Source organism: Phaeoacremonium minimum, assembly GCF_000392275.1.
Source record: "Phaeoacremonium minimum UCRPA7 unplaced genomic scaffold PA7_03_scaffold_44, whole genome shotgun sequence".
NCBI classification, from domain to species: domain Eukaryota; kingdom Fungi; phylum Ascomycota; class Sordariomycetes; order Togniniales; family Togniniaceae; genus Phaeoacremonium; species Phaeoacremonium minimum.
The window spans coordinates 113,711-137,528 of NW_006920951.1; the positions used below are offsets into that span (position 1 = coordinate 113,711).

At 50.0% G+C, this 23,818-nt stretch overlaps 7 protein-coding genes across 7 annotated transcripts; 5 read left to right on the forward strand and 2 right to left on the reverse strand.

Annotated features, from left to right (window-relative positions):
• Positions 1–3,144: 3,144 nt before the first annotated feature.
• Positions 3,145–7,523, forward strand: UCRPA7_824 (putative killer toxin subunits alpha beta protein; the record flags this gene model as incomplete). The annotated part of the gene is made up of 7 exons (XM_007913415.1): positions 3,145–3,174; positions 3,246–5,461; positions 5,534–6,212; positions 6,265–6,390; positions 6,469–6,608; positions 6,676–7,218; positions 7,322–7,523. 7 exons carry the CDS (start codon positions 3,145–3,147, stop codon positions 7,521–7,523), a joined length of 3,936 nt encoding a protein of 1,311 aa, XP_007911606.1.
• A 1,082-nt stretch (positions 7,524–8,605) lies between these two features.
• Positions 8,606–9,596, reverse strand: UCRPA7_825 (putative phd transcription factor protein; the record flags this gene model as incomplete). The annotated part of the gene is made up of 3 exons (XM_007913416.1): positions 8,606–9,007; positions 9,125–9,498; positions 9,557–9,596. The coding sequence occupies 3 exons, from the start codon at positions 9,594–9,596 to the stop codon at positions 8,606–8,608; spliced, it is 816 nt and encodes a 271-aa protein (XP_007911607.1).
• Positions 9,597–11,414: 1,818 nt separating this feature from the next.
• Positions 11,415–12,998, forward strand: UCRPA7_826 (putative hit finger domain-containing protein; the record flags this gene model as incomplete). Its single annotated transcript, XM_007913417.1, has 1 exon — positions 11,415–12,998. The coding sequence occupies one exon, from the start codon at positions 11,415–11,417 to the stop codon at positions 12,996–12,998; it is 1,584 nt and encodes a 527-aa protein (XP_007911608.1).
• A 765-nt stretch (positions 12,999–13,763) lies between these two features.
• UCRPA7_827 (putative g2 m phase checkpoint control protein) lies at positions 13,764–15,762 on the reverse strand (the record flags this gene model as incomplete). The annotated part of the gene is made up of 4 exons (XM_007913418.1): positions 13,764–14,786; positions 15,342–15,585; positions 15,641–15,676; positions 15,746–15,762. The coding sequence occupies 4 exons, from the start codon at positions 15,760–15,762 to the stop codon at positions 13,764–13,766; spliced, it is 1,320 nt and encodes a 439-aa protein (XP_007911609.1).
• A 694-nt stretch (positions 15,763–16,456) lies between these two features.
• Positions 16,457–18,622, forward strand: UCRPA7_828 (putative nulp1-pending protein; the record flags this gene model as incomplete). Its single annotated transcript, XM_007913419.1, has 1 exon — positions 16,457–18,622. One exon carries the CDS (start codon positions 16,457–16,459, stop codon positions 18,620–18,622), a length of 2,166 nt encoding a protein of 721 aa, XP_007911610.1.
• A 1,035-nt stretch (positions 18,623–19,657) lies between these two features.
• Positions 19,658–20,000, forward strand: UCRPA7_829 (putative iron copper transporter protein; the record flags this gene model as incomplete). The annotated part of the gene is made up of 2 exons (XM_007913420.1): positions 19,658–19,757; positions 19,837–20,000. 2 exons carry the CDS (start codon positions 19,658–19,660, stop codon positions 19,998–20,000), a joined length of 264 nt encoding a protein of 87 aa, XP_007911611.1.
• Positions 20,001–21,987: 1,987 nt separating this feature from the next.
• On the forward strand, positions 21,988–22,646 carry UCRPA7_830 (putative glycoside hydrolase family 61 protein; the record flags this gene model as incomplete). Its single annotated transcript, XM_007913421.1, has 3 exons — positions 21,988–21,998; positions 22,053–22,404; positions 22,506–22,646. The coding sequence occupies 3 exons, from the start codon at positions 21,988–21,990 to the stop codon at positions 22,644–22,646; spliced, it is 504 nt and encodes a 167-aa protein (XP_007911612.1).
• Between the last annotated feature and the right edge of the window lie 1,172 nt (positions 22,647–23,818).

Genomic DNA, 23,818 nt, shown 5'->3' on the forward strand with positions numbered 1-23,818 from the left:
TACAACTTTTCCTAGAATGCAGTTTATCCTCGGTTTATGGTATTGTGGCGATGAAATTGCATGTTGTGGGGCTTTTTTTCACGTTGGACAGACTGTAGAAGTTATGTTCATGGGACTGTTAACAGGCTCCATTGCCACAAATTCGGTAAGCGTCATGGGATCTCGGGTTGGCGATGAATGTTTATATTCACATCTGTCATTACCTTCCCGATCGCATTTCTTGGTTACATACTTTATCCCGGTACCCCTCGCAAACCGAATAAGATTCTTCTCACCAACAAAGACATCGAGATTGCTCGCAATCGGCTACAACGACACGGTCACGCGGATAACGACAGCGTACTCGGCAACACTAGTCTGAACTGGGCTACGGTGAAACAAACCCTACGTGGGTGGAAAATATACTTGCTCACCATATGGGACATTTTATTCTGGGCTAGTGGGCTGCATGTGTCGAGTGGCACATATCTTTTATGGATCAAGAGTCTCAAACGTTACGGGGTCGCAGAAGTCAACAACTTAGGCTCTACGGCTCCGGCGATCGGCATCCTATACCTGTTCCTATTTTTCTTTCGCATCAGATATATTTTTGGGCCGAGCCTGGGCCCTTTCGCTGTTCTATAGCTGGAACATGATAGGCCTTGTTATTCTGGTCGTTCGGAATGTTCCCGAGTCAGCCAAGTGGTTCGCATAGAACATAATTTACGGCGCTACGGTAAAATCACCTGTTTTCCACGGATGGGCGAGCGATATCCTGAAGCACAACACGGCCGAGAGAGCTTTCATTCTCGTCACAATGAATTGCATCTTACAGGGAATGACGGCATGGATAGCTCTAGTGACATTCCCTACCGTCGAGGCTCCTAGGTTCACGAAAGGTTTCAGCTTCACTCTAGCGGTCTCAGTAGTTTTCCTGGGTGTAACTCAGGTGATTAGACACTTACATAAACGCCAGGAGTAAGAGTGCACCTTGTTCACTCTTTGCGAACGAGTTTGCTAACATATGGTATAGGAAATTGCTGGAAGCTGCGAGAAATACACCGTCTGCACAGCGAGACTCTCGCGAACGCGTGGACTCTGAATTATACATGAAGACTGGTCCAACAGGCATCTATACTACGTCACTTGGTGAAATGGATCTCAGGGTTTCTCATTAGCTCTGCCCATGCCAGTCTAAAGAGTCCGCGCACTTTTCTTATCATTTTCGCTAAAGAATTGCCAAGATATAGACACAAATTCTGGACATCAAAGAAGCAAGCGTAAAGTCACCGTGGAGGAAGCTAGCTTAAAACTTATCGATAGAAATCTGCTTGCTGATTTTTTTTTTCCACAGCGGCTCCCAAAATGATATGTGCAAGATTTTGGTATTATCAATATCTGCCTTCCTGCTAATTTTGATTGGCGATCGAGCAGAAGTATATGCTGTCAATAGGCTTGTAGCCAGAACTCAGCAGAACGCACCTAGCCAGAGGCTAACAAAGGCATGCTTCTCTTGGTTTTCCTGCTGCTGTCTGTGTGGTCTTGGCTCTAGACAAGCTTTCTGGAGGCGTTTTCTAGGGTCGCCTGATCCGTGCCGCCAGCCTTCCCGTCCTTTGTAGGAAATCTCCGTGTGCTGCTAGAAATCGGTATCCATAAGGGAATGGTCTATGTGCTGTAAGAAGAGTGGGCCGATTTTCGACAGGGCAAAGACAGGGGTAGTTGTCGTCCACCGCGCTTCTGAAAAAAGATTGTTCCCTTGGCCTGCCGGAGACAAGCTATTCTCCCCATACACGTGTGTACAGCGCTAGCTGAGCAAATCATGCAAGGAGGAGATAAGAGAGTGGCGCAATTACCACCCTTGTCACGGGAATTGGAACGCGCAAGCCTAACCACAGCCCTTAAAAGGCAATTCGCCATGAGTTAAAGCATGTGTGACTTGAGCAGACCTACAAGTAGAAGAGCTCATTGTGGCCTTCTGCTAGGACTAGAAAGCCGCAATTTGGCTTAGTGCCCAAGGATAGTTGGCAGTCTACCCGTGATAATCCAGACGCATGAAAGAGAGAGATAGAAGAGTTAATGATTGTTGACTGTGGCCGTCTCAAATCTAACAACTCCATTGGTACTATAAAACCTGTCGAGTGAGCCCGAGGCAAATAAGATCTACTAGTGTGCTGCGGACTCCATTCTATCTTCAGTAATAGCCAAAGGAAGGGACAAATGTGGGCTTAGACATTGACAAAGAAAAAATGTAACAGGAGGTCAAGTGCTGTGCCGCTGGTCCAAGTTGTTTTTGGAACCATTATTTCGCTCATTGACGTTTTAGTTCCTTCATTGAAGAAACCCCTGCCTGAATTCGTAGCATTGAGCACCACGTGTTGCACGAAAGATTTCAGATTAACTGAATAACCAATCGACTGAAAACGTGTCAATGACCGGTATGGATTGATAAATTGACATGAGGAGTAAATGGACTCCATAGCATGGTGCATTTTCAATAAGCGGCACAACGTTATTATCACTAAACAAGAATCCATGCAGTATTTCAATAGCAGACTTGTTCTAGGCCGCTCTGAGAATGGCCTTTGCTATGCTGAGAAAGCGCTCTCTTGCCTCCCTATATGTATCAAAAGTCATTATGAGCTCTATTTTGACCCTGTATAAAGCATACGCTTGCTACTATGTATCACTTGATCATCATGCCTTATATGAACCCTCTGTACCCTATTCCTTTGCTCGGTCACGTCGCTAAGGGAGCCAGACCGCTGTCGGACGTGGATGATACATTAGGCCAGCTTAGGCTCTTGAAAAAATCCTTCTGTTGCGTGATCATCTTCGCCATGAGATCTGTTCACTCGTCTTTCTTCCTTTGCGGGACACTGCTCGCCAGCAGCGGCCCACTGGTTTATGGCAGTCCAATTCAACATAATCTGCCTACACCTACGCCTACTGCCTCTATAACAGCTGCGCACAACATATCTCTGACAAAACGAGACCTTGTTGACTTGAGAATCTTACCCCTTGGTGCTTCTATTGTCTGGGGATTGACATCCCCTGACGGTAATGGGTATACGTAGCCGAAACATGACTTTGGTACAAGACTAAAGGCTGATGCGGTTTATAGTTTCCGTCTGCCGTTGAGGAACGAGTTACGATGGAAGGGCTACAATGTCAACATGGTTGGCACTAAATCTAACGGTAATATGGAAGACAATGTATAGTTTTTGTTCACGAAATAAATTGAACATTATATATTAACGAAAGTTCAGGATGTCGAAGCTACTCCGGGCTATGTCATTGATCAAATACATACTGCATCGGAAGCCTGCTACACTTATAAACCTAATGTGGTCCTCATAAATGCCGGCACCAATGATTGCGTGGGAAATATTGACATAGATAACGCCCATAAGCGTTTAGAGTCCCTGATTGACGATTTGTGGACCAATATTGGAGATACAACGGTTGTCATCGTATCAACAATCTTGATCAATGGCGTCGCATCAGTCAATACCAACAGTGCTATTGTCAACACTAATTATAGATCCCTCGTCTCATCTCTGCAAGCCGAAGGCAAGCCAATTTACTTGACAGAGTTTGACAACTGGATAACGATGGACAATATTGGCAGCGACGGCACTCATCCAACAGAGGAAGGATACAAACGGATGGCTGGCGGCTTTTATGCGTCTATTGCCCAAGCCGATGCAGACGGCGCGATCAAGGCACCTCAAGACGCAGATCTCAGTACAGCATCGAGTGACTGTAAAAAGACTGCCGGTACGGGTGTGAGTGCAGGTGCCGAGACGCAAACGGGCAGTGGCTATAGTGATGGCATATATTACCACGACAGTACGGACATGGGTACTCTCCTAACCATCACCAGCGACTGGGACAGAAATCAGTGGAGCTTCGCTCGTCTCTTTAGACAAGACCGCGACGATTTACTGGGTTGGATCAGCGAGTCAGACGGGTCTATCACTTATGCTGTCTGGAGAAATGACGGCGATGGAGTCATGACCAAGATTGACGACATGACAAACTTCCCAAACCAGTGTATTCCTCGCGGCTTACGTTTTATCGATCTTAATGGAGATGGTCTGGATGATTTCGTCTGTATTAGCAACCCTGACGGCGCGCTTTATGGTGTCATCAATAACGGCGACGGAGGCGGCAGCAGTGGCCCGACTTGGACATCTATTGGCTTAATCAAGGCTGCTGATTCAAATTTCCCTCAGGCGCAGGTGCGGCTAGGTGATATCGATGGTGACGGTCGTGCTGACTTTATTGGCCTCGATGCCGACGGCACCGCACATGTGTGGAGAAACGCTGGTACTGGTGACAAACCTGACAGCTGGCAATCTCTGGGTACAAGGTGGACAGGCGGTAACCGCGGCGACCTCGCCGGTGTTCACTTCAAAGATATCAACGGTGATGGGCGTGACGACTGGATGTGGACGTCTGATACCGGAACCACCTACACTTACACCAACTCGCGCAGTTGTTTGAAAGGCGTTGAGGGCAATGGTCTTAATGTTGCTTGGCGCCAAGGATTCTACACCGGCCAGTCGAGTGGTGCAACTCATTTGGCATCTTTTGATGGCGATGTAACTCGCGATCGTATTCACTTTGCCCGTATCTATGGAGAACCCGCAGCCTTTTCACTCCTAGGCCGCCAGGACTACGTCTATATGGAGCACGAAGAAGATGGCGATAAACACATCTTCAAAATAAGAGTGTGGAAGAACCAAGGCAGCGGGTCGGCAAAACTCAAAGCTGACGGTGACAAATACGGTAACATGATGGGAACTGGACGTATGGACTACGTCTGGTCTTATTCGTTTGGAAAGATGATCATCTTTAGGAACGGTGGTGTCGACTACATTTCCACGGGCACAAGCTACTGGACCCAGCCACAACAGGACCTTTTCGACCCGCAAGCACTTATTGGTAAGGATCTTGATCGTCGAGATCTACACCTGACAGATTTTGACGGCGACGGCAAAGACGATATCGTTTGGGTCGATCCTGATAATAATAACCATGTGTCTGTCTTCATTAACAAATATGATGGGACTACCTGGAGTTGGGAATACCAGTCTGATCCTGCGCCGTCATTATCATGCTCCCAGACTAAGGGTCTCGGAATCCACGACATACCAATTCGCTGGGGTGATATCAGCGGTAATGGAAGGGACGACTATGTTTGCATTGAACCCAATGGCCGTATGTCGGGCTATGTTCACGAGATTGACGGATCCTGGACTTATAACGAGCAGTTTTTCGGTCCAAAGGGCTACGACCGAGCTAACTTCCGCTTCGGTGATGTTAATGGTGACGGCAAGGACGACGTCATTTGGACCGAGAAGTTCTCCGGAGACGGCTATGTCTACTACAATGATGGTCCCATGCAAATCGCTGGATCAAGCTACCACTGGGATGTGGATAGTAACAATATGCCAGTACTTGCCTACGCTGGAAATACGTGAGTCTTCATTCTTTTCTGCTCCACGTGGGCATTGGATTTGAAAGAGTTACTAATCTGAAGGTCTCATAGCGCTGGAACTTGCACCTATTACCCAGACTTCAACGGCGATGGTCGTGTTGACCAACACGTAATTCTTCAGTCGTTCAATAACATCGCTTGGACCTCGTACAATTTGTGTACTGGTGACCACACTGGAGACGACGAAAACCCTTATACCGACCCCGGTCTGGCCATTCCCTCCACTAGCAGCGGCAGCGGAAGTGGAGATGGCGATGGCGATGGCGATGGCACTGGCACCGGCGTTGTAACCCACGAGGAAGGCAGCAGCTGGTGCCAGGCCCACGCAGACGATGCTGCGAGCGGCGGGGATGCATACGACACTATTGTTTGGAACTTTGAGTTGGTAGCTTGCAGCATGACTGCCACACAGACTGTCACAAGTCTTCCATTCCAAACCGTTGACTGTTTGAATCCGGTGATCACAGATGCGGATCAAGACCAGTCTGAACGCTGGGATGCAGTTGACACAGATACTGCCATTGAGATTGTCCTTCTGGACTATTTCTACGAGCAGGACATTACCAGTCTCACTTTCCCAGAGTACGTGAGTAACTTCTTCAACGGGCCCGAAGGTATGAATTGTGGAAAGACGGCTTCAGATACGGGCTGCGAGACCATGTCTGAGTGCTCTGATGTCAATCATCCTGCCGGGTACTTCATCCTGAACTCGTTTGTCTCAATACACGGGGTACGTGTTCTGCCTTCTTTTATTCTGGAATTGGGCTGACTATATTCGAAAGTTCCTTTACGATATGTACAGTGCTTGTTATAACGCTGAGTCTAATATGGAGTCGAGCATTGGCGTGTTCTCGGATACTTTTGCTGAGATAGAAGATGTGGATGCCGAGGTTGACGAGATCTTGACCGTGATCGGACTATTTTATGCACTGGCCGTGGCACCGATGTGGAACAAATGCAAGTATTTCAGATGATTTGGAAAATAGGTTCGAGATACTAACGTTGTTTTTGCAGACTGGAAGGAAGCGGTGGGCAAGAAAAACGAGAATTGGCTAGCAGTTGGCAAGGACTCGTCGAATGCGATTGTGAACAACGGTATCACTTTACTGAAGTCGTCTTCAATCTGGTAAGATTTTCCCTACCAGAGATGCGCGCCAAGCGAGAAATACCTTTAACCCAACACGTTCTCATAGGGCTGTCTCGGATAACAACCAGGCCCTACTTTCTTATTACATGGGACAGATGGTAAAGACCGCGGCGACAGCTATCTCAGACACCAATACGGATCTCTTTAACGGCAGCGCTACCAGCGTCGCCGACCTGTACCGCGTCATAGATGAAGGCAAACTGATGGAGACCACGATCACTGCAGGAGATCTTGACGCGCAGGCTTCCTTAGAGAACTCTCTCTACTCGGTTCTCATCCCTTACGCCTGGTCATTGAGCAACAAAAACTCGCACCCTGTCGTCATTGATACAGGTTACGACTGTTCCGATGTATGGCCTAGCTATTTCCACGACTACATCTCAGAGGATACGGCTAAATCCCTATCTGTATGCTACAACGACGCGTTGTATTATTTACTTGACGCTCGTGCCTGTAACACCGACTGCAGCGGGGTGGATCCTCAAGGTTCTGTTGCTTGCGCTCCAACCAAATTCTTTGAACCTCTTGGTAGTTCCGACTTGGATGGTAGCAAGTGGGGCGGACTTACAATTGCTAACCTGACCATCTCGTAAGTCGAATCTTTTTGATCTTGTTGTGCTAGGCAAATTTCTTTTTTGCTTTACTTGTGTCGTACACGATGACTCAGACACAATCTGACCGGCGTACCGCAGAGCTATCAATGCCTACACCAGCAATGGCAATGCGAATGGTTGGAGTTATGCCGATCCTGCAAATCCCTCTGATATGGACAAACTTTGGGACGATGGCATCAATGCCGCCGGTGTCAATCTGATTCCTGTGTGCAGTTTAGCCACTGCTTTCAATAATTGGGTTACGTGTGATATCTCGGCTGATAACTACCCCTGCAACTGAGATCTAACGAGAACAATGAGCGCTCTCCCATCGCAAGTCGTATATCTTCTACACACTATGTATATTGGAGTTATAGCAGCAGTATCCTTGTTACAGTTTGTGTCAGTCACTCTACTGCAAAACATTAAAGCAAAGAGTAGTTTAAATGCCCTTTATAGCTATATATAGAATTAGAAGATATTTGCTAGATAATATTAAGATTTTAATCTTTACTTATAATAGCTTCTTTATTTCTATTTTATATATAGATATTATCTTTATTTTGTACTGCGCAGCATCGGCGCTAGTCACTATCGTCACGAACGTCTGATGATAAATTGTCTCACCACGTATCTAGAACGCTTCCGTGTCCTTCAGCCCATGCATCTGGTAGACGAAGTCTTTGTCTGGGAGGATGCGTTTCACGGCCCTGACGGAATCAGCTAGAGCGGGAGTCCGAGCGACTATGTCGGGAGTTATATAAGTATTCTGATCCAATCTTCTATTTAAAAGAGTCTCGATGGCTTGGCTATATATCTTGCCACACAGGTACTGGGATGGAAGGCCGATGAAGTTACTCTGTGTTGGTGGCTAAGCTGCAGAATGTGGTAAAGTGGACGGCGAAGAACTCCTACATCAATGCGTAAGTTCAGATCATATAGCATCTGCATCGGAAGCCCACTAATCTACCACAGGAAGGTCACATATGGACGCAAACCGCTCTGATGGAATGGAAGGCAGAATGAAGTCATCAGGGGAGCTCTCAATAGATTGCCAGATAGACTTGCGACATGGAATTTCGTATTGTGTTCGAACTTGACGGCTATGTTCCGTCTCTCCTGCGGTTCTGGTGGTTGGTATACACCCTTTCCCTATTATGGCCAAGGAAAATAGGCCACCGTCGCCTACTAGACTCGTTAGAGAGGAAAGGATTGGGCGTAGAGTATCCTATCTAAATGTTAGACTTGGGTCCCTGGCGGTGCCAGTCGATCAGGCTATACAAGCTAAACCCATAGGTCCTCATGGTAGGACCTAGCGGAGAACACGGTCTACCATCAAGCCATCTACTTTTGGCGCTTGGGTATATCGTCATAAAGATTGTTCTAACACATGATGTCCTGAAGTGTCTCTTCAGTTAAGTTGGTATTGGCAAAATGCTCCCTCTGAGGTGTTCTGATCCTACGATGGACTTCACCAGCCGTCTTCCAACCAAAGAAGCCTGCCATTTCCCAGTCAACAAGCCCTACGATCTTGTTATTGTCGACTATGCAGTTGGACTTGGTGAAGTTATTGTGCATGAAACTTATGTCCGGGTCGACGTTGGTGTCTGAGAAGAGGATACCTGCTTCTAGGGGACGAACACGGCTGTTGGTGAGGATGTTGGGATCTTGGACGATGTGACAGCGAGCCCGGCGCCTGTCGGAGGGCTTGACAGTGTATAGCTGTCGAAGTATCTCTTGTGCTTGTTTTTGGAAGGACTGCTTTTGGCCTTGCGATAGGTATGGCTATGTAACGTTTAAAGCAACGCCAGGCAGCCTTTCCTGGATCAATATCTGGCAATCATTGATCTGCATTGATGTCAGGGATAGAGGCATAAGGATGTAGTCTGAGAAGATAAGTACCTTATCGGCGAAGTAAATTTCTGGGACTTTAAAGTCTTTTAGAACGCTTTTAGCAAGAGCAACGGCCTTGACTTCATTTGCATCAGCATACGAGTAGTTAATTTTATAGTGCCGACCATTCTTTGTCTTGTGTAGATGACTGGATTTGACTATTACGCTACCAAGGGTAAATACGTCGCGACCGCCCTCCTCAGCTGGGTAGATTCTGACCAACTCGTTGTAGAGGTCAACAACCGACGCCCAGTACTGTAACGATTCAATTGACTGGGAGTTGATGTGTTGTGGGTCGACCTGAAAGTCGTCTGCTTTGGGGAAGTATCGGCCGTAAAACGGCACTTCTGCATAGATGTCAGAAGCGGGTATGTTTTCCGGATCTGAGACGTATAGATTCATGATGAATTTGACGTAGAGATTGAGCGAAGTGGCCGAAACACATGGAGTTTGTTTTGAGGGCCTTAACAAGCGGTATCATGGTGACGTCTGATTCCGTCTTAAGTCGATGGGCGAACATGCTCGGCGGCTAGAACGGGAGGTTGTTCACTGCATCCATCTCTGGCTAGAGCATCTAGCGGGGCATCATGGCGCCCCGGTAGGTGCCGCGTCAACTAATCGTCTAGCTCCCGCATTAGGGCGCCAGCCAATGTGAAGGTGTGCGGGCGCCTTCATTGGTGAGGTGCCTCACTTGATCGAGCCCTCAGCTTGAGATGCATCGTTTCAGAATTCAAAGCTGTCAGCCGTTAGTCTACTGTCTACTTGGAACCCTCTCAGGACATGCTGGCTGTTGGTCACAGCCTTGTGTTGTCCTAGGCTCTTCGTTGGTCGACCGACAACGTTGTCTAAGAAAATCCGATTCTTGGCCTTCAGCCACAAACTCCGGAACGACCAGCGAGAGTAGATGGCTAATATATAAATCTAGAGATGAAAGGATGTACGATCTTATGATATTAGTGTCTTGAGAAGTTAACAGTGATCGATCTATTTCCTATAGTGTTATAATATATGCTATTTTCTATCATGACCATTCATTATCTCTTGTTACAAGCTGCTTTTCAAAGACCACTGCTTGGGCTGTTACCAAGCTTCCTCTATATTGTTAAGAAGGTATGTGGGAGGTATTTCCCAACCTTAAAATAGGAGAAATTTTGATGATAAGTAGAAAATCGGGGTTTTTGCTCCTAGCATCAATGAGTTGCTACTTTATCGAAACAGGCAAGCGCGATGTCCTGGACTTGATCCATACCATGTTAATGGCCAGTGGTTAGGCGCGACAATAATGCTCACCGAGACCCAAATAAAAGGAGAGAAGGACGTAAGCCCAAGCGAAAGAGGTCCAAGAGGTCTAAGGAGGGGAAGTCTCAAACCGTTAATAGACTCGTGTGAATTCCGTCAAGCGTCAAGGCCTTGATGAGCGGAGCGGTGCCTGTAAATTGGGCGATTTTGTGACGGGCTAGTTACTTCGGCTCTGTGAAGGAAGCGAGCGGTGGTAACGCATCCAGTTGGAACATGGTTTTGGGGGGTGCAGGCTCATCCGTTCAAACCAGTGTGCAATGCGGAAGGTGGAATTTCCTTTTCAAGCGAAACATTCTAGTCGTAGATTATGTTGTAGTGTTGACCTCCCTAGAAGGTTTATTATCTCCTAGTCCTGTCTTCTCTCGGTGCTATGTCGACCAGCTCTCCAGTCCAACAATAAATAGCCAGGCTAGATATCTCATCTACCACCAACCGTCACTAACAGCTCCAACACGGCGGCCGAAATCATGGAAACGCCAACATACATACAATATCTGAAAAGCTTGGTATTTTCGCCTTCGGCACTAAGACAGTCTGGCTATATTCTAGAGCAAATCCCACCAACAGAACTAGAGAAAAAGAAGACGTGTCAAAGATGCCATGAGATATCACAGCCTTAGGGTTACCGAGAAGCTATTTACAAGAGGCGAAAGTGAGCAGGCTGATATGATTGAGCTCTGAACGCTCATTCTTCATGACTGAGGTTGGAGATTGGAGGCCTTAGGTTAAATACCATTAATGTCAGTCCAGCCAAGGTAGCTTGTAGACCACTAACACGGTGGTGCCCACTTGCCGGTGGCGTTCGCAACCTTGGAATGTAAAGCTCTTATCGCGATAAGAACTTTTTTCTGCCGCTTTGATCTGGTTCTAGCAACAGAATGTCAATTTTGACTTTCTCGCCAACAACGACGACTAACAACACAATTTCTTCCATTTTCTTCCTCATTCTGTCACTCGGCCTCTATGCTACGGATTATCACCACCGCATCACGTCAATAGGATGTCCTCCTCCGCCGATCCCCTCCTGACCACCCTCTGCACAATCTGCCACGTCGAGCCGCCCAAATACACATGCCCGCGCTGCGCGGCGCAGACCTGCTCGCTCGCATGCAGCCGCAAGCACAAGGGCTGGGCGTCGTGCTCGGGCGTCCGCGACCCGGCCGCCTACGTTCCCGCACAGGCGCTGCGCACACCCGCCGGCATCGACCGCGACTACAACTTCCTGAGTGGAATCGAGCGCGAGCGAGAGAGGCAGCACCGCCTCCTGGTGGAGGACAAGGGCCTGCTGAGGCCGGCAGACCTGAAGGCTGGTGGGGATGAGAAGCTGGTGAGGAAGCTGTGGTTCGGAGAGGGAGGCGCGAGGATGCCACAGCAGAGAAACAAGCGACCGTGGGAGAGACATGACGATGATGGTGAAAAGGAAAGCTTCCTCGATCGCAAGGTACGACGAAGATTGGAACACATGGACGTGCGCGTCGTGGAGATGCCTCGGGGACTCAGTCGCCAGCGGGAGAACACAACATGCTGGAATCGACGGACGAATAAGATCAATTGGGCTGTCGAGTGGCTTTTCTACGATGCCGATGGCAACCAGCAGAGGATTCGACATCGCGCACTCGAGACGGTGCCGCTGTGTAGAGCAGCCGTAGACTCGATGGCTTGGTACCAGAAAGGGCAAGAAAGAGCAGCGGAAGAAGAGGAGGATGATGAGGATATGTTACATGCGCGCAAACGGCGGCGGGTGCTCATTAGGGAAATCAAGGAGGAGCGGCGGTCTGCACCCCTTGGAGCTATGCAAGATTGGGATGGCGAGCAAGGTACATGGCTATCGACGCACTATCCTACACAGAACCCTTTTACAGCGGCATGGGACCTCGATCGCGGCTCGATCGCGAGCAACTGGGTCAGAGATGAGGAAGCCGATGAAAAGCGCAGGTCGCACTTCTTTCTGCTCAAGCCTCTCACGCCAGCCGGGCAACCTAAGGAGCTAATACCGTTGGAGTCGGCGGAGACGCTCGCTCAGGCTCTTCCAGGAAGGACTGTCCTCGAGTTCCCCACCATCTACGTTCTGCCGCCTTCCGCTAGTCTACCGGAGGGACATGTTGTTGGCTCTACGGAGCGGCGAGAGAGACCCAGACGACCTGAGCGGCCGCAAGTGAACGGAGGAAGCCGCTCAGGACCACGCGAAAAGTACCAAGGTGCCGGGAGCAAGCAGGGGCAGCATGTGCGGAACGGCCGCGGTGGCATGCAGAAGAAGGTTGCATTTGCTGATGAGCCTACCAAGGTCGAACGGGGAGAAGTCAACAGCGAGGAGAAACCTCCTGAAGAAGAGGATATCACCAGCAGTGAGCCCGAGACTACAAGCGACGAGGACAGCAGCGGTGGCTCGGAAGGTGAAGCTAGTGGCCAAGAAGACGTGGTTCAAATGCCCAAGAGGATGGGATTGGTGGACTATGCATCCGACAGCGAGTCTACCTCGGAGGAGGGGGATGATCGAGCGGATTTGGACGTCTCAACCTTGAATCCAGAGAATCCGGAATTAGTCCGAGGCGCTATCGCGGAGATAGTCAATCTTTTCACATGATTGAGATCTTGCATTGCACTGTAAATAGTACTGCTTATGGATACCCCAAGCATTTAGATAAAATCATGCCACAAGAAGGATTCAAAAATTACTTGGTACAACTTGATTGTATTGTCCTTAATGTAAGAATAGCATGCCAGCATTGAGAACCTAACTGACCACCATTCAAAATTGATCAAGTTTCCCAAAGTATAGAATTTCTTGGAAGATTTTCCATGCGTTTTGCTGCTTTTTGGTTCGTGTGAAGGCAGAACCGTTCGAATCCAAGCCTCCTCCGAGTCCATGTCCACGCAATTTGGACTACTGCCTCCGTATATGAAAGAATTATCATAAAGGCCAGGACCATTCGCCGTGCTTTTTAGTTATCATGGCGCTCACTGATGGAGACACCTTTCATGCTCAACCAACGACGCCCTACCCCCTAAGTCGCCTGTATTGAGGCACCGTTCCTCGATAACATGAGAGCAAAATATCTCAAATGCTTGCCATCAGACAGGCAGAGAAACCGGTCACTCGTGTTTCCTCGGTAGAAACAAAGTGGCTTGTCGTAGTCCGTAATGATACAAGGAGTTTTTACAGATTCCAGAAAGGAGAGAAAGAAGATGGTATGTTCGTGAGGCAGAGAAATTCGAGAAAAGCCAAATCATAGCAGGACATGCCGTCGTCATCCACTCCATTTTGCCATGTCGAAATGTGAAATAAAGCAAATGGAGAAACCGAGGAGATCAAGTGAGCGAAGGCATCGATTTATCATGGATGCCGAGATTACTGCTGCGCAGTGGTTTGCGGGGCATCAGTTCTTGGGCCGCGATATCCACCTCGTCCGCGACCTTGACCATAGCCACGGCCACGCATACCGCCTCGTCCGCGACCACGACCCCGATAGCCCCGGAAGCCACCATCGACACTGCCTTGTCCAAAGGTCTCCATGTTCTTGCGCTGCTCTTCACCACGCCACTCTCGGCCGCCAGGCTTTTGGCCATTATTATCGGCGCGCTCCTTGGCCTCACTTGAAATATTGTCGAAGAAAGACCTAGTCTTGTTGTACGCTTGAGGTGGGTTGCCAGTGGGCGCCTCAGGAACATCACTAGCAGACTCGTTCGGGGTTTCAGGTGCAGGGGAACCGGCGATTGCCTCTTTCACCAAGTCATCCTTGTTGAACTTGGCGTTCGATGATGCAAAATCAAAGTCAGCATCGGGAACGTCAATCTTCGCCTGTCTTCCACCACGACCACGGCCACGGTTGCTCGGCGCACCTGAACGTGCCGCATTGACTCTCATCTCGTTGACCTTGTTTGTCAAATTGTCCATAGCATTTCCATTCTGCTGAGCACCAGCTGGCGCTGCACCACCTGGACCGTTCAAATTGGCCATAGCAACGGCAACAGCAGCCCTAGCAGCCTGAGTAGCATCGCGCAGAGCTGCTGCAGAAGCTGCCGGATTTCCTTCGGCCTGCTTGGTAATGCTAGTGAGAGCTTGTTGAGTGACCTTGGCGGTGAGTGCTGCAGGCAATGGCACGGCAGGTGTAATTCGTGTGCCTCTGGGACCAGTAGGAACTGATTTGCTTGACTGCGCACCTGGCTTGCCATTTGTCTCCAGTGATGCCGCCGTAGCCTTCACCTCCTCGACAGTCGGCTTTGATTGGACTGGTGGAGTTGGAGCGCTGGTGCTAGCCTGCTGGATCGGAGCGTGACCTAGAACCTTGGGTTCGGAGGGCATCTCAGCCGGGCCCTTCTGCTTGTCTGCACCGGGGCCAATCGGTGGTGGTCTTGCGTCTTGGTTGGCACCCTGTGAGCCAGCCGGAGCCGAAGGTCCGCCAGGTCCTTGTGTGTTTTTGTTCTGGCCAGGAGGGCCCGGTGGGCCACCAGGCGGCCCAGGAGGGTAAGGGTAGTTGTTCCATGGGCCGGGCCCGCCAGGCGGAAATCCTTGGCCAGGAGGAGGGAACCAATTTGGGGGTGGTGGAGGATAACCCATTCCGCCGAAGCCCCCGGGACCTGGCGGGGGACCACCTCGGCCCCATGGTGCACCCGGAGGCGGGTAGAACATCTGATTTTGGCCGAAACCTGGGGCACCAGGCGGAGCGCCCGGCGGCCCAGCAGGGGCAGGACCAGATCCAGGGTGGGGGCGAGCCTTGAGTTGACATGTTAGCTATCAGCCTCAGGATATCATATGATAGCAGATATGAGTCGAAGGTGAGGATCAGAAGGAAGGCAACGGAAATCTCAACATGATATTGTTTGCGCAATTCAGACAAAAGTATGTTTTACATCCGAAAATATTTCATCATCAAAGTTATGCCACACCATGGCATAAGGAAGAGCTCGAAATGAAGGTATCACTTACTCCAAGAATTGCAGGGTCATTAGGAACAGCAGGAGGCTTGTTCTCCTTGACTGAACCAGGACCCTCTTCGATCCGTAGATCCTTCACATCACTCCCGCGGAAGACGATGTATTCGTAGACTTGATCTGACGGCGCTACCTCCTCGGAGACGTCGCCCTTGCGACCTTCTGTGCCGAAGGACCTGACATTTTCGAGGGAGACGGTGGAATCGCTCGAATTGATCTCGTGGAGAATGCCAACGTATCTGAGAGGGGGATGAGTTTCGAGGCTGACGTGGTGGTTAGGAAAGAGTAACATACCGAATATCGCTCTTTGAAATGAGCGAAATGCGAGCTCTGAGGCATTGTTAGCACTAGCACCAGCAATCCCAAAGCTTCGGTCATAGTGTGTTCATAGTAGCATACCCTAAGAATTCTGACATCTTGGAGGCTCTGAGGCTGTGTTCAGCACACAGCAAGCTTTGACAGGGACGAGAGAAAGGAGTCAATCGGGTGTCGCAGAAGCAGTGTAATGCAGATGAGTTGTGAAAGGAGTCGTAGAATGTGTGCGGGAAAGAGAGGTAGGTAGCTGTGGGACGGGATGAGTGAGGTGTTTCGTGGGAGGAGGAAAGTTGTGGTGGAACAAAGTCAAGGGCGAAAGAAAGCGAGAGGCTGAATATCAAGGCTTTTTCCGCTTCAAGCTAAAGTGGTGGCCTTTTGCTGGTCTGTGCGCCACAGCCGCACTGCCACACCTTACGATACGAATGGCAAATGATTTGCACAGCTTAAAGTCCAGAAAGTTGCAAGTAAGTTCCGAGAATAATCATTCTGATTTTGTTCGGAGAAAGTTGTCTATGAAGGATTTCAGACGTCCATGAGTTCACTGGCATTTATTGTCTTTGCAACGGAGCCACATCCTGCAGGTGATACACAGCTACCCACGTGCGGTAGGAATTCATTTATCAGCACGTGTCTCTTATCAGTGCCCGCGATGACAGCATCGGCGTAAACCTTTTGGAACCAGCACCCCACCCCACCACATATAAAGCTTGCCAGGTTGTCACACACGGCGCAAATCGCCTGGCACATAATTATTTGCACTCCCGATTAGATACGGGACCTGCGACTCCAGTCACAATGTCCAGTAGGCAACTCAAGAAACTGCGCAAGCAGCAGGAACTCGCCAACCTCCAAAAAGCTGCAGCAAGCGACGACGAGGAAGCATCTGACCTCGAGCCGGAGCCTGTCAAGCCCCGTGCCAGCGGCTTCTCTGCATTTGCGGCCCTGGGAGATGGAAACGACGAGGATAACGATGACGACGAGCCCCAAGAGCCCGAAACAATCGCGAACGAGTCACCCAAACCTGCACCCGAAGCTGTGACGCCTGCGAAGAAGAGCAAGAAGTCCAAGAAGAAAAAGAAGGCGAAGAAAATCGAAGAAGAGGCTCGTGCCGTCACAGGTTCAAAAGCACAAGATGAGGGCTTGGACGAGATTGACCGTGCTCTGAAGGAGCTGAATATGTCGCCCGCGCCTGATGCAGCTAAGGAGGGGAACTCTCAGACAACACCATATTCGCACGAGCTTGCCAAGCTGCTGAGCATCAATACACACCATCTCAAAGTTTTGAACGAGATGAGAGCGCTTTTTGGCCGCGAAACTATCGAGGCAGCTCGCGCAGAAGACGAGGCTGAAGCACAGCAGAATCGACGGCAACGACAAGTCCCACAGAACGTCGACCTCGAAACATTCCTCAAGGGCCGACCAGGCCAAAAGATGTCAGAGGTCCTGATCCGGAGGAACCCTTTCATTCAGGGCAAGGACACATGGCCGCGTGCTTCAGCTGGGGGGCTGTCGATGGAGGCTCTCGTCTCTGAGAGTTCCAACTTTGTGGAGTACAAGTTTTCTCATGACAAGACCTATGACGAGCTCGAAGCTAAGTTCTTCGCCTACGTCCAGCTGCATGACCCCATGCAGATCGTCTACTTCTTGCACAGAAATCCGTACCATGTCTCCTCCCTAATCCAAGTCAGCCGAATCGCGAAACAAGATCAGAACTCGGCTTTGTCGGCAGATCTTTGTGAGCGGGCCTTATTTACTATTGGAAGAGTTACTCTTTCCACTTTCAGGAAGCGAATAGAGCAGGGCACAGCTCGAATGTCATTCGACCGTCCCGAGAACCGGCAATTTTGGCTTGCAGGCTACCACTACATTAAGAGCTTGCTTCAAAAGGGAACATATAGAACCGCTCTCGAGTGGACCAAGCTATTTATCAGTATCGCACCCGAGGATGAGTACGGCATGATGAACTGGACACATGCTCTTGCTATCAGAGCTCACCAGGCCCAGTGGTTTGTTGATCTCTGTGGTGCCGGATACTTCGAGACGTGGCGACTCCACATGCGGGAATACTACAAACAAACCTTAGTCCTCGCAAAGCTACAGCTGAAGGACGTTGGAGGCGCCAGGATCGCCCTCCTTAAGGGTATGGAAGAACTCCCATGGCTCTACTCCTCGCTTTATAGCGCCTTAAATCTCGATACGCCCAAAGCAGTTTGGGGAATCAGGCCGCGTGACGGCAACGAGGAGCTATATACTGAGTTGTACATTAACACCGCTAAGGATTTGTGGAACAACACACAAGCGGTCTCCCTATTGAAAGAAGCGGGCGAACTTGCGCAGAAGGTCGACGCCAAAGCCTTACCAAAAGCTCGGGACATACCTCTTAGCATTGGCAGATTCGTCTATCTAGACAACACGCCCGCTCTGATGAGTTTGGTGCCGAAGTCGATGCTGCATGCTACACCGAATTTTGACTTTGATCCACTGCCGCCACCGAAGCAGCTCAATGTGTTTTCAAGTGAAGCGCAAAAGCTTCCATGGGATGCGCCGACAGACTTCTGGCAAACCGCGAATGCCGGTATGGACCCGAGGATGCGGCAGATCATGGATCAGGCTATGGCGCAGGCAGCGGAAAGAGCTGTGGATGGCCACGATAATGTGTTCTTCAACAATGACTCTGACGGTGACGATGATTCCGCAACCGAAGAGGACGAGCCGCCGCCGCTTGAGGAGACCACGGAGGCAGAAGCGCGAGGATTGGGCCCCATACAGAGATTCCTGGAATACATCCTACCTATGCAGTACTTGAACAGAGGCGGTGACAATGGCGCTGCCGAGGAGCAGGCTGCATGGATGGAGGATGATGATGATCAGGATTATTTGGGGGAGCCGCCACCGCTGGAACGAGCAGATGCCAGGGAGCACGACGCCGAAGATAGTGAGGATGATCGGTCGCACAGGTAGCCAATTGCCGACAGAGATCGACTATCTGCATGCGCATGCACAGTGACGAGCAGGTGTTCGTCCGCGGGTTCGTTGGATGGGCATGTCCACGGAGACCGGCAGCTAAACAAGGGTGACTGCTGCAAGAGACACGTGGGCGATGGCCATCAGTGGATCAGGATACTGCCAGTAGATGCACCATGTCATGCGTGATGAATTATCTGCCCAGGTACTACCTACAGGTAAGTATGAAAGTCCCACGCGGAAGTCGAAGAGCCAAGCTTAGTTCAACGTAAAGAGAAAAACGTTTGTGGTCGTAGACAAAACGTCCTGCAAGTTTGAGTGACTTTCGCGTAGAGTAACATTAGCAAGTTACATGTACCTTAGCTAAAATGCCTCAGACAGGCGAATTGTACATCCAGGGCTCTTCCTTCGCTGGCCGGAGGGATCTGCCGTTTCGCAAACCGTACATGTACATAGTGCCTCGCTCTGATAGGGGATATGCTACAGCAGTTTCATCTGAGTTGTGAGCAAGTTTTACAACCAGGAGCAACAATAGCCACTTCTCCCTAGGTCAAGTTACCCCTTGGAATGGACGAAACAGTGTCTTACACTGCCGGTATCTGACAGGGCGCGCGCTCGGTGTCTTAGCTCCGTCGCCCCTCACTGCACCATCCAGGCTAGAAATGGTGCATCGTTTCGTCAGATTAAAACGGTATCACTAATACCCTGCCCATGCTCGGTGCTCTAGCGCCCGCCTCCGCGCTATTTGTGCGGCTCTGACAGCTCATTATTAATCCGGCAGTGCCTCCTGTTGCTGTCCTCTCGATTCCGATTCCAGGGGAACAAACTCCAGACAGACTCGACACTTGCATATAATCCGAACACCCCGTCCTCCATCTTGCTGGGGACATTCTTCTTGTCAACCATCTCACTCTTGAGCAACATTACTGTAACCGCTAGATTCCAAACCTACAGCTCCCACGACCCCCAGAGCTTTCTCTACCCCGCTGCAAACCCCGCCACATACACCAGACACACATCACAACAATCACAATGGCCGAGGTCGCCGACGGACACACCTACAAGTTCAACGTCAGCATGAGCTGCGGCGGCTGCTCCGGCGCCGTCGACCGCGTGCTCAAGAAGCTTGATGGTGAGCATGCATTCCTCTCCCAGCACCTGTTGGCCCCCCTCCCTAATGTGACACACTACTGATACTCGGAGGAATGTAGGCGTCAAGAGCTACGAGGTCAGCCTCGAGAACCAGTCCGCCGTCGTCGTCGCCAGCCCGGAACTCAGCTACGAGAAGGTCCTGCAGACCATCTCCAAGACCGGCAAGAAGGTCAACAGCGGCGAGGCCGACGGCGTCGAGAAGAGCGTCGAGCTGGAAGCATAGAGGACGAGGTGGTGAAAGGGATGTGGCCGCGGGCCCATCCATCGGGTCGAGCCTAGCAGGGTGAAGGGCCCAATAGAAGGAATAAGGGAGGGGAGTATATCAGGCGCAAGTCCTACCTAGACTTTTCTTGAGGCTTCACTAGGGGGAGAGTTTCATTACGACATGCTTTACATTGGGAATACCTTAGGCGCATAGCAAATGCGGAAAAAAAGAGACACTGTATGCTTTCATGTCCTGCAGCGGCCTTTGAGGATGTCGATCACCGTGAAACTGATCTGTCTGTGGCTGATAGCGAGCTGGGAAAACAGACAAACGGTTATGTGACATTTGTTTGCTATTGAGCAAGTTCTTTGCACGGCTATTGGGAGATGACGACGGCACACTCATATATCTGTGCAACGACAAGTGTCTCCATGACCGTGTCTCTCGGCAAGATTGCCGACTGGGCATACTGGATGTGCCTGTTGTTGGATGCCGTCTATATCCATGCAATGCCCACGGCAAATTTCAGCTCTGGGCTTGTCTCAACACGTCGTGTCAGAGAGAATTGCAGAATTGCATCATCATTCTCATATAATAGCATATTATATCTATCCTGAACCATATGTCCCCGACCAGAAGGTTGTGCCGAGTGCCGTCCTATCCCGACAATGGGCATCCGGGAAAGAAAAGTCTTGGCAATATCCAAATGAACATGCCCCGAAATGACATGGTACGGGTTTCCCAAGGTGTCTTGTCCGTTGCATTTTCTTCTCATGGCCAGGATGTCGTTGCTTTTGAAGGTTTGTTGAGATATTTGGTCGTGATATCGACACGTCTCTGGTACCAGCAAAAGAGGAGGTGATCGCTTTCATTGCGACATCAACACTTCTGACAGTACCTGCCACATAGTGTCATCCTCTTGATATTGCCGTCGGCTCGGCGGGATGCATAGGTGTGGACAGCAGCAGTTTATCCGGTACTGATATCCCGCCTCACCTCCACGCACGCACTCCCACAAGTCTGTCTGGCCTGTCATAGCAGTCGAGTATATTGAAGTGCTTGCAGTGGACACGGGCTGTTGGAGGTCTGGAAGAGCGCTCGCCGTATGCGAGAAATACCAGGTTTGCGATCATTCTAGGTCACACGACGAAATAATATCGAAACATATCGTCATTGGACTGTTCACACGCTCCAACTCGCAACAGAGGTTGTTTCCTTCCGACCCTGCTGCATGGAACTCGAAAGAATACCTAGACTATCTGAGAATCCACTGCGTCCTACTATCGACAAGATCTTGAGCTGCATTAAAGCCACTTGCTTGTTAATTGAGGAAAGCTTGCTCGCACGCGCAGACACGAGCAGATTCCCGGAAGCACAAATGTGCCGACTACTTATCATGGCCTGTTTCCTTGAGACATGAATGAATGGATAGTCCTTCACTGTCTTATAGATAAGCCCACACGGCTGTGTCAGAGCAATATTCATTCAGAAACTATGTTGGTGCCACTGAGAATACGGACTGTGGCTATCATAGGGGGTGCCCTTTCGGCTGGAATAGTGAGCGCTCATGGTATCGCAACAGCACTCGTCGTCTTTCCAACGGGGACATTGTACGTAGCGAAGCTTGTCCGAGATCGTCATCATGCTGACTGACACGAGAATAGCTACCAAGGATATAATCCCAGTTACCAATATGCTCGACCGCCCCCAACGGTCGTGGGCTGGTCTACTCCCGACGATCTTCAGTAAGCTGACAAGTCTCTCCTTGATAAAGCGGTCAAAGGGGTGTAGGCTTTACGACGACAAGAGTAAGGCGACTTACACGCCAGCAGGAATACCTTCGTGAGCCCTTCAGCCTATGCCAGCCCAGATATCATCTGTCATCTGGGTGCCACACCTGCGGGCGCTGCCGCACCGGTAAATGCTGGAGATATACTTGAGATCCAATGGACGCCGTGGCCAGCATCGCATCTAGGACCCGTTATCGATTATCTGGCAAATTGCAATGGGCCATGTGTGAGTCACTACCTGACAGCCGAGATCTCTCGACTAACACCAAATCTAGACCAGTGCCGACAAGACGAAGCTCAAGTTCTTCAAGATCGATGAGGTTGGCCTGATTGACGCGGCCAAGAACAACTGGGGAGCCTTGGAGCTCACGAACAACAATAACAGCTGGCTGGTGCAGATTCCCAAGGACATTGCGCCGGGCAACTACGTTCTGCGGCACGAGATCATCGCGCTCCACGCAGCAGGCCAGCTCAATGGTGCGCAAAACTACCCGTTCTGCTTCAGCCTGGCCATCTCCAGCTCAGGGACTGCCCAGCCAGCAGGCGTCCTTGGCACAGAATTGTACAAAAATACGGACCCGGGAATCAAGTTTGACCTGTTCACCAAGTTCTCTACGTATCAGATACCTGGGGTGAGTGCTACGATTCTATCTTTTCAGAGGTTCCGAAAGAAGCAGGCGATAGAGGGTTGTTCGTATTTCAATCATGCCGTTGAACTAACAGCTTCCAACAGCCAACACTTTACTCGGGTGCGCTTTCAGTCCCACAAACCAAAGCAGGTGCTATCAAGGCAACAGCATCTGGCATCCCGAGTCTCGCCAAGAGAGCCCGCAGGACACCTGTAGCTGCCTTCGCTGAACCAACTCCTCTTTAAACTAGACAATGGGTGGGTGACCGCGAATATATGTAGATTAGGGAGACGGCCGGTCCCAAGAGGGAAGTGGACAGCGAACAGGCAGACGTGCACAGTCACTACATAGCTTATAGAATCAGTTAGGTTCGATCTATTATACGTATATCATAGCGAATCAAACTTCATGGCAGCCTAATCGCGCAGTGAAGACCTCTTAGAGTGTACAGCAAGTTCCTGTTGGTTCGTCCATGACGACCTAGATTAGCTGGAACCATTGTAGCTCTGATTCATTCCACTCCCCCAGTGTCTCCTCAGACAGTACAGCATGCCCGACCAGAAGAAACTGATGCCCCTTGGGGCGGAGGATTAATAATTGCTCGTACTGAGTTTTATCTTTCACGCGAATGAGTTGATCGCCCGCCCTGGCTTCTGGCCAACAAACCCCGATTTTCTCTCCAGCCATAAAGAGTCTTTTCCCATCACAGGCTGCTAGTATCTTCCCCAAATTCCGCTCATGCCTCGCGCGTGCATGATACATTCCCCAATGCATTGGCTGTTGCAGTTGGTCTCCGATGTTGGTGCCATCGTGCAGGTTGATGCCTCCAGATGTGGTGGTCTCGGCGATCAATCGCCGGTACCAGTTTTCGAAATTTTGAGCCTCAGTCCAAGGTCGATAACGCAAACGAGTGTCGAAATCAAATAGGTCGAGAAACTGAGAGAAGACGGAGATTTTCTGAGCTCGGGCCTTGCTCTCTTCATCCGTCCCATAGGCACGACACAAGAACTTACGGAAGATAATACCATAACGGGTCTCCGAAGCAGGTACGAGGCTCAGGGATCTTACAGTCTCGATAAATGGCACATCCGAAACTAAAGTCATCTGAGGCGGGAATAATTCGCTGAAACAATCATCAAATTCTAGTATCTTGAGCCCTCTGACTTTCATGATTGAGCTATCTGTGCTGAAGTCGACGCACTGCGGGCGATTGTGTGACGAATCGTTGTAATGATTTCGAGGGAATGAAGGCGGATGTTTCTGCAAGCTCCAATCCACAGCCCAAGAAGGCAGGTCTTGAATATCTGATTTCATTGTAGCATAGTTGAGAAAATCCACTCTTTGTGAATAAGAGGCATACCCTCTTGTCGCCTCTTGGAAGACTTGGCCAACAGGGGCGTTGTAGTCGACTTTGACC